Source organism: Cyprinodon variegatus, unplaced genomic scaffold (assembly GCF_000732505.1).
Source record: "Cyprinodon variegatus isolate N-32 unplaced genomic scaffold, C_variegatus-1.0 Scaffold26, whole genome shotgun sequence".
Lineage (NCBI taxonomy): Eukaryota > Metazoa > Chordata > Actinopteri > Cyprinodontiformes > Cyprinodontidae > Cyprinodon > Cyprinodon variegatus.
The window spans coordinates 1,019,530-1,029,324 of NW_015150479.1; the positions used below are offsets into that span (position 1 = coordinate 1,019,530).

General features: G+C 39.5%; 2 protein-coding genes across 2 annotated transcripts in view; one reads left to right on the top strand and one right to left on the bottom strand.

Annotated features, from left to right (window-relative positions):
• The window catches only part of zswim6 (zinc finger, SWIM-type containing 6), a 66,158-nt gene extending 64,703 nt beyond the window's left edge, over positions 1 to 1,455 (bottom strand). The window contains 2 exon segments of the mRNA XM_015395910.1: positions 931 to 1,419; positions 1,422 to 1,455. Of these exon segments, the coding sequence (XP_015251396.1) occupies positions 931 to 1,419; positions 1,422 to 1,455 (523 nt within the window).
• Positions 1,456 to 4,377: 2,922 nt separating this feature from the next.
• smim15 (small integral membrane protein 15) lies at positions 4,378 to 7,807 on the top strand. The gene is made up of 2 exons (XM_015395494.1): positions 4,378 to 4,527; positions 7,182 to 7,807. Exon 2 carries the CDS (start codon positions 7,215 to 7,217, stop codon positions 7,434 to 7,436), a length of 222 nt encoding a protein of 73 aa, XP_015250980.1. The 5' UTR covers positions 4,378 to 4,527; positions 7,182 to 7,214; the 3' UTR covers positions 7,437 to 7,807.
• The last annotated feature ends 1,988 nt before the right edge of the window (positions 7,808 to 9,795 follow it).

The window sequence follows — 9,795 nt, forward strand, 5'->3', positions numbered from 1 at the left end:
CAAGAGCTGAAGCCATCTCCACAGATTCTTTAGGGGGAGATAGGAAGCCAAGAAGTGAGATAGAGAAGGGGTGGGGGACAGAGGGATGGAGATGGTAAGGGAGGCAGGGAGAGAGGAAGATCATGCATAAAATCTTGTTTACAGAATGCATTAAGATTCAGATGAACTGGGGAGGGTAATGGGATTAGAATCCTGAACTGCTTCCAAGGGTGGGGAGTCAGATTGACAGCTGAGTCTATTGCACTGACGAATGTAGTGAAATATTCGGGCTCTGGCAAAGACAAGCCAGGCAGAGGAAATCAGAGGGGGGTTTACTGAGCCTGGAGCACCTATGTTTACACCCGACTCTACCACAAATAATGCAGCTGAAAGACAAAAAAACAAAACATGTTGTCTGTTTAGGTGCACACACCTTAGGCTTCAGATAAAAAGATTAATAAATAAAAGGTTTCAGTGTCTCATAAAGGTGTTTGTCAAACAAAATAGAAGCACTGTGGCTTTAAATCGCCGTCCCTCCCCAGTCTTTCTAAATATCTGTCTATTTAGCCAGCGGTGAAAAGATATAGGGGGCTTTTGTCTCCATCCCCATTGGTGGGGGCATGGAGAGCTGGAAAGACACAAAAATAGGAACAAAGTCCTGAGCTTCCAATTGGAATAGCTCGGGGGGCCATTCAATGCGCACAGCTCAGTGGTTAAAAACAAGAAGAAGTGGGCTAAAATTACGGGCTTATCTGGAAAATAAAGGTCTATTCTCGCACAGCTATAGGGGAGATTGCTGTGGAAATACCCTGCATTGTTTGGAATAGGCACCGCTGTAGAAAAGAAACACAATCCCTGTGTAGGTTCACGGGAAAACGCAAACAGGGAGACGCGTTTTGGTCATTTACAAGCAGCTCTCGGTGCGTTATTGTGACGCTTTGGTCCACTCACCGACTTGCAATACGTTGTCCACCCAGCCGCCCTCCAGCAGAGTGACACCCCGCAGAAAAGGCAGCTGGGTCTCGTCATTATTGTCCCCGCTAGATCCACTTTCCTCTCCTCCGGCGTTGAAAGAAGAGTACATACAGATCTCCTTCTCACTCCTCGGGAATGACCAGTAAACGATCCTGCGCTGGACAGGCTCCGGGATCCGCTCGAAGCGCTCCTCCACCCGCTGGAACGGCCACTTTTCCGCCACTCTCCGCGCCGCGATATCGAGCAGCGACTCGGGGTTGTGCGTTTTCCCGTTCCCGGACGCTCCCGGAGCGGAGCCGCACGGGACTCCTCCAGCCCGCTGCCCCTGCCTGCATACCGGGTTGTATCCGGGCCGGCAGCAGAGCCGCTTGGCTGGGGGCTGCTGGACTCGCTCGGCCATGATCGCACCGCTTCCAACCTGAAGCGCAGTTCCTCTCCGATCATATAAACGGGATAAGGAAGAGAAAGGGGCAAATCTCGAACCGATTGTTTGCCGTACATGGAGAGGCAGCCCTTATTTGGTGAGGGGGGCGGAGCCTGTGAGTTCCGTGAAGTCTTTGTGTTGTCAGAGTAACGAGGATTGGCGGGGCTCTGGAAGACAGCCAGCGCACGAGTGGCGCTATAAAAGGAACTGGAGGCGGAATTCCCGAACGTCGGCAAATCCTTTGTGAAGTCGTCCGGGAGCGCGAGGGCGGAGCCCCGGCGGCCGACGGCCTTTGAAGTTTCCTTCTTATTTGAGTTTAAAGGCGGGGACTTAATCCAGGGGCGGCCTCGCAGTTTCCCACAGGGCTAAAAGGGGCCAAAAAACTGACTTTCTCCCCCACTTTTTTTGGAGTATAAGCCATCACCCCAGGCTCTAGTTTCTTCAATAAGTGCGCTGATGGCTGATTTTGTGGCTTAGGTTTTAAAGTACTTTCAGCTGTCAGAGGCAGGAAAGCAGTGGGAGGAGGAAGAAGAGGGCGAACATGAAGATATGAATCGGGACATGCTTGTCCACTTTGGTCACATCAGTCACATATAGGTCAGCTGTTTGGTTCACTGCTACATATATTTGAAATAAACGTATCAAACATGGCCCTACCCACACTTTATGCATTTTTTTATTATTTCAAAGTAGATAGGGCCACATTTAGTGACTCAAAAATAGATCCATGCCTATCACTATTTATTAAATGTAGTAAACAGTTTCAAAAAAAGATTTTCACACATCCTGTTCGTATTGCTAAGACCAGACTACTTTATTTCTGGTCTAAATAATTTGCAAACATGACACCTTTCTTTTTATAAGATAAACCTGCAAAACCATTTTTTAGCTTTGCATCTACAATAATTTCCACATCCTAAACTACATTACTTATATATTCCCTAAATCTTTTTTGCAAATTTTGTTTTGTTGTTGAAATATTAAGTACCCTGTGAGAAAAAAATTGTTTTGGGAGGAGGTCTCAATGTCTTTTTTTTCTGCAAATGTTAGATTTTATAGTTATGAAGATATTTCTCAACTAGTACAAGGGTAATGACACCCCTTGAACAGTTTTATATTTGATCACATTACAGCCTCTATCTTTTCTGTATTTAATTTGTGTCTTATTCTGTAAACAAGCACACAGTAGTGTATGAATTTGAATCTAGAAAAAAAGGTGTTTAACTGTTTCAAACAAAACTGTGGTGTGCATTTCTATTTATCCATCTATTATACAACATCCCTTAATAAAATCCAGTTCAACAATTAGTTTTGATAACTTGTTAAAAAGAGTCACCCTGTGTGTTTAACTTTAGGAAAACTGTATAACGAAGACAGAGGAACAGGCCAAGGATAATAAGGATATAAAACAATATCCTAAAATTTAAGCATATCATTAAACATAATTGAAAATGAAAAGATTATTACAAACTTACAAAGATGAAGCCATTCGACCTCTCTGACTAGAAGTGCAGTGGAAGTATTGGCTGATATTGACTGTATAAGGTCACGTGCTGCATTGTGCTGATATAATAACTATTAGTTTTTTTCTGCACAAATCTGGTAATAATGTAAGAGTAAAAAAAGGAAAAGATGTGTTGAGTGAAACCACAAGAAGTCCTGCTGAAAGTTTGCCACAATGGAAGAGAAAACAGAAAAACCTCTGGCTTGATGTCTTATTCATAATGCAAAGTGTCGAATCTTATGACTACTTACCCATACATCAGATTTAGGAGTCTAAACATGATTAATTGAGTTTAATTATATAATATTGTTGAAAGTGTAAATGGAACCTTACTTTAGTTTGAGTAACACACTTATCAGGAGTGAGGGAGGGGCTGAATTGCTCACCTTTTGGATTGTGCTGTGTGGTTAGACATGTGAAGCTAAAAGGAATGCAGCTGGGGGAAAAAATAACCACCTTGGGGATGTTTTTCTAAATTGTCTATAAACTTGGCCAAAACTATGCTGGTAAACCAGGATGTGTGCTTGCAATGGGTCTGTCCGCTGCATGTGTTCCCAGCTGCCCCTCTCCTTCCTCTGTGAGCAAGTCTAAAAAGGCTGGCCTTTGAACTACTCTGAAAGTGATCCATGCTGTATGGACGGAGCAGATGTGGCCTAACCTGATTTGGTTTCAATACTTCCCCACAGGAAGTTCACAAAGCCAGCAGGTCCTCCTTTGTTATGTTAGTCATTTTTCTCGGAGGGCCACTGGAGCCTCATGCCCCCCCCCCTTACAGTTGTTGCTGTATCATTTGCTTTCCCCCCTTCATCAGAGCTGTTTTGCAGATTATTCAATATTTCAGCAGCAGCTGTCATATTGTTCAGTTTCTTCCAGGAATATGAAATTTGATTTTTTTTTCCCCCTCAACTTTTCCATTACAGATGTCTCTTATCTCTACTAATCATTCAGATTATTTGCAGCTCTTTGTCACAGGTATGCCCATTTTAAGCAAACAGATTGGCTTATTCAAAGACACTTTTAACTTAACACAATATTTACATTTTCTTTTACCATATAAATAGATAAATAATCATTTTACAATTTTTTACAGTTAAAAATAACATGAAATGGGTTCCTTTTAAACCTTAAATTACTTAAAGTTTTGTTTCAAGATAGTAGAGCTATCGGTGTTACAGAGAGCGTTAACGAAAGGTTGCAATCTCTTAGGAAATTTTAATTTGGATTATTTTACTAGATTTAATGTTGAGCTTTTGCTTTTAAAAGCTTATGGACTACATTACCCATCAAGAAAGATACGTCATATCCGATCACGAGCGGAAATCTCTGCTGCATTCACAGTCTCTGGAATAGTGTGACACGGATTCTTTGAAGTAGGAAGAATTCACTAACTTATGAATGCGACGCAACATCTCTGTAAAAGAAAAAATAATATTAATTTATAAATGTTAGAAAGTATAAGCAGCATAAATGTAAGGGTATTATAATGAGCAGAATACAACATAACTAAATGAATAAAAACAGGTAACTCCTTTTTCCGGGTTTTGGATATGTTACTTGAATGCCTCACGAGTAGAAACGGTTTCAGTGAAACAGGGAGGAGCCGCTGGTTATAAGCGCAAATGTAAATACATAATTCTGGACTTTGGTGAGTTTATTTTATATTTGAATCGGGGTTTTGGCCATTATTATTATAATATCAATCTATTTTTTACCACGATAAAACCATTCTCTGCCGGTAGGCAGTGGTTTTGTTATTGAAAATTAGGGCCTTTCAGAGATAGGCCTTGTTAGCCTCGATAGTAGTAGTGATGCAAACGTTAAAACACATTAAAAAACAAAAATTGGATTAATTTGTTCTGACAGAAATCAATCTGCTCGATTATTAGGGGTGACTTGGTTCACGGTAATTTTAATTTAAGCCGTTGTGTGGGCTAGGCTAATGATTGCTAGCTTCCCTGTGCTGTTAGCATCTGGTGTTTTCTGCTCATTAGCCGGAAGCTTATTAAAAAATGAAGTGATTCTTTTTTTGGTTCAGGAAACCTAAGACCACTGTTTCACTGTGCGAAGAATGTACAAGAGTAGTTTTCTTAAAATAACATTTTATCTATGCTTTGTTCTGACTATTCCCCCCAACAGGCTGTACTTTAAACCCAATAAATGTAAAATACAGTTGGGTTAGCTTTGTTTTATTATACATTCCGTGGTTAGCACATAACATTGTGTTTCCTTTAACTACCCTGTGCTAGAGATGAACAATATAAACCTCAATCATTATTACATCCATTTATAGTGGGTATTATAACGATTTTAATGAGTAATATAACTTAAAGAGATTTTAGGGATCAATTTAGCACTTAAAGCAGTCTAGATCAAATAAATCAGGTTGTAGGAATTGCTGAATTCCTCCTCAGACAACATCTTATCTATAACAGTAAATTAGTAGTATTGTTGCAATAAAACACACTTTGATCGTTTGAATTAAATTTCTAGCTCTATATAAAATATGAATTCTTTTTTAAGAGGATTGATATAACTTTTGCTAAGTTATAGTACTATATAAAACTTTTAATGAATCACACCAGATGTGAATACACTAGTACTATCGTTTGCGTATTGCTTTTTTTAATTGTTTAATTATTTATTTTTTTAATTACATGGTGAATAACTTAATATTATAGTGATGTTTTTAAGCTTCAGTTCTTATCCTCCTATCTGAGGGTGAGTTGGGATGTTTCTCTAAATACTGTTCATAAATCTTTTTTTAACCCTGTTCAGAAACATAGGGACAGAGCCATGGTGCCCTATGTCTTAGAATCTAAGAAATATGTTTCTGTTACTGTGGAATAAACACACAATTAGTATTTATTTTTGTCAAACTTGATAATCCCCCCCCCCAACTTTTATTGTCATTACACTGTCGCAAGTACAGAGCAACGAAATGAACTCTCTGATTTAACCCATCCCCTTGGGGAGCAGTGGGCTGCCATTGTGTGGTGTTCGGGGAGCAGTATGGAGTTAAGGGTGTTGCTCAGACACCCACAGAGTAAGGCTCGAACTTAGAACCTCAGGATTCTAAGCTAATCCCAAAGTTGATAAGCCTGTAGTGATGGTTTTCTTTTAAGCAATCAGATTTATTTTTTTTATTAAAATGACTGGCTGGCCAGTTTGATTATACATATAATTTAGAATTACAACAATAATTCTTTTAATCTTTGGACATTTTCCTTTTTGAAGGCAATTTATTGAATATTAATTTGTATAAATCAGTAACACTTTCAACTTAATTCCTTGGTGTAACAAAAGGTTTGAGCAAACAGTCCAAACCAGTCCCACTTTATGCAAAGGAGACAGCAGTGGATCAAAGTTCTGTACAAATTTATAATCAGAATAACTGAAAGCAGATCATGTTTTTTTTTTTTTGTTGCTAATGCTGTTTATATTTATACATATTCTGTTAATCACAGAATGACATCTCTTGTCAACCTGTGTGTGAACTACTATTCTTAAGGCTACCATGTTTATTTTCACTCAAAATGCAGCAATTAGAAAAAAGTTTGCATTAAACATATAGCCACATTTTTTCAATTACAACCGCTAATGTCAATGTTTTTTATTGAAATAGATTGACCTAAAACTGAATAACTGCAAAGTGTAAGGACAATGTTTCTACAACATATTATCTAAAAAGTGTGGTTTGCAATTGTATTGGTCTGTAATAAACAAATACTCTTTTGAGCCACTTCACAGCTGCTACTCCTGTAGTGTTTCTCTAGCAGTTTTGAACATGGAAAGGCTGATATTTTTGCCAAATTTTCTTCAGTAAACATCCCAACCTCAGCCAGAATGCATCTGTGAATATCCGTTTTTAAGTGCTATGACATGTTGGCTTTTCTGTTAATTGCAGCATTTTGCATATGAGCTAAATGTTGGTCTCATCTGAGAGAAACACTACATCCCACATGGTTGCTGATTAAACTATTGTGTTAGATTTTGCTTTATCTTTATACCTGACCTTTGATCACAGGTGTTTCTTGGTCTGCATATTGCCCTTTGCTCTCTAATGTTCCAATCTATAAATTATCCTACGGATTTACGGAACATTTGAACACACACAGGTGAACTCTATTAGATAATTTTGTTATTTTTTTTTGGTCCTGTTTTCAATTGAGGGGTGTCAGATAAAGGTGCAGTTGAATATATTTGCACACTAAACCTTTCTTTTTGTTAAAGAAACTATATTTTTCTTTGAAGTTTGTATTGGATAGACTGATCAGCTTCTCATGGCTTTCTCTGTTTCAGGTTCGAGTCGAAGTTGGTCGTTTCTGAACAAGGATGATTGATTTACGAGCATGGGCAGAGTATGTTGTGGAGTGGGCTGCCAAAGACCCCTACGGTTTCCTTACCACCGTCATATTGGCTCTGACCCCGCTCTTCATCGCCAGCGCACTGCTGTCCTGGAAACTGGCCAAGATGATCGAAGCACGTGACCGCGAACAAAAGAAAAAACAGAAGCGTCAGGAAAACATAAACAGGGCCAAGAGGAAGAAAGAATGAGTCCGCTGACAGGGCATCGAAGAAACAGGAGAAGCAGTCCTTAGTCCAAATAATGACATGTCCCAGCCCCACTGTAACGCAGGGTTGGTACGCATCATGTCCAGGAGGAAGGACGCTGGCCACATGGACTGGACCGCTGCGGTGGACAGTGCTGCCCGGACGGGACTCGTCCCTGTGGGACTCTGGTCAGCAGGGGGCCCAGTGCTCCTCTGCTTCCCTTTTTTTTTATACGGTTATCTGCTTTAACTTGGCAGCTGTTCAACCCCCTCACATTCCACTAACACCCCTGTTCTGTTGAAATAACCTGATGACAACGATGATAATTATCATAATGAAAGCTTTCTGATTAATAAAAAATGTCATGGTTGGTAGAATGCAATGTCTTTATTCATTCAATAATTAGTGCCTCTAAAACGGAGAACGCACATCTCTACAACGCTGAACCAGTTTTCATATCACAGATGCAGAAGTTATTCATTCAGCTATTACCAGGTCAATATACATGAAGTACAAATGGGTACCTGTAGGCAAATAATGGAACAGTACAGAAGCGTAACTCTTATTTTTATGAAAGACAGGAATTTATTACGAATGATAAGCATCTTTTTATATTATGAAGATACCCCCTTTTTTTTATTTGCTCCATCAAAACTATAGCCTCGTGAGACCATCCTGATCTTGTGAGCTGTCAAGATTTCACTCGCTAATCAGTCTGGAGACTCTCCGTTGAAGAAAATTTGGAGCCGTTCACCAAACGAACGTCCAATCAGCGTTGGCTTTGAGGCGGGTTGAGGTGTGACGCAACGAGAAGCGCGACAGTTCAGTCTAAAGAACATGGCAGCTTCAGCCGGTGAAACTAGCGTTTGGAGGCTTTTCTCAGAGGAAAAGATGTTTTTGCTCTTCTCCCGACTGGTTTCGGCAAGAGTTTGATCTATCAATTGGCTCCTCTTCGTCGCTCTGTTACGTCATATGCTTCATTGATCTGACTGGTTTATTTGGCCCGTCTATCACCAACATAGGCCAATCAGCTAACCAGTATTTTCGCCCCTTCCCAAAATTACTTCTGCGGAAGGTTTCCAGATGGATATGCGGAGCAAATCCATCTGGCGGAGTCAGGTTATTAAAACTATAAGCCATTTCACTTTTTTTTTTTTTTTTTATAGCTTTCTAAATTAATTCTGTGTTTAAACTATCCAAAGCTCATAATCATGGTTTACAAAAGGCACCAGCCATAGCAATGAAATCCTTTTTTCAGGTATTTTGTGAATCACTGATCAGCTGATACTATTTCTGGTATTCTGTCACGGATGTGTTTTTCCTCAGGAGTAAAAAAAAACCAAACTTGAAATCCAATAAATATCATGGAAATAGATAAACCCTATTTAAGTTCAAAGCATATATTTTTATCTGAACTTATGAAAAAGTGGTTTTGAAGTGCATGTTAGCTGTTTTAGATTATATAAATAAGTTAAAAAAAAAAGGAAACTGAATTTGTCATAATTTGGTGGTTTGATTAACAGGTAATGATTTATGCATGTTGGAATTCATTTCAGGTTCTACACGTTCTGATTTATCTAAATTTGCTGCAGGTAAAGAAAATGACACCCAGACAAGCTGTGCACTAGTCCTTCATCACATTGCTGAAACAGAGCTCAGACTCAGCACTTTGGATCTGGTGAACGTTCAAAGTGAGCTTGATAAATATTTGTAACTCAAAAGTCTAAATACCGAGAAACAATGAAGAAGGTTAGGTTAAAAAATCATGGATGTTTGAAATGGAAGATTAGTAGGAACCTGTTTAGCTGTACACCACCCCTCTGCTATAAACAATTGATGCATCATCTATAGAAACCCTGTTTTTAAATCATTAAGGCTTTTAAAAAAGAATAAATAATGAATAATCCCTTCAAATGAGGTTCCTTTGAACATAAACTTTCTCCCAGCTTCTCTGGTGGCTGACCTGGTAGGCAGATTATTTAATCTGTAACAGACTGGTTAATGTTTTAGTTAAGTGGACTGAAGACACTTCTTAAAGTCAGCTTTACGTTAAGGCTGGACGACCCGCAGCAGAATAACTTGGCAGCCAAGTTATGCTGATGGTGCTGCATGATGGATATTTGTGTGCATCTCTCAGGATTGAGGACTGGATCCTGACTAAACCTACTCCAAGCATAGGAGAGCAAAGGCGAAGAAAACCCCCATGATTCACAGCTGCCTACAGACATCAAGTACCACAGCAGACAAACAGGCCTTCTGCTACAGCCAAGGATTTCTCATTTGACTCATCAGTCTAAAGCACCTGCTGTGTCTTTCTGCTACAGACTTCCTGATTTGTTTTTTGTGTGCGTTTTGTTTTTTT

Bases quoted from the DNA above. Each gene is read 5' to 3' on its own strand.
- smim15 (XM_015395494.1), top strand. From the start codon at position 7,215: ATGATTGATTTACGAGCATGGGCAGAGTATGTTGTGGAGTGGGCTGCC.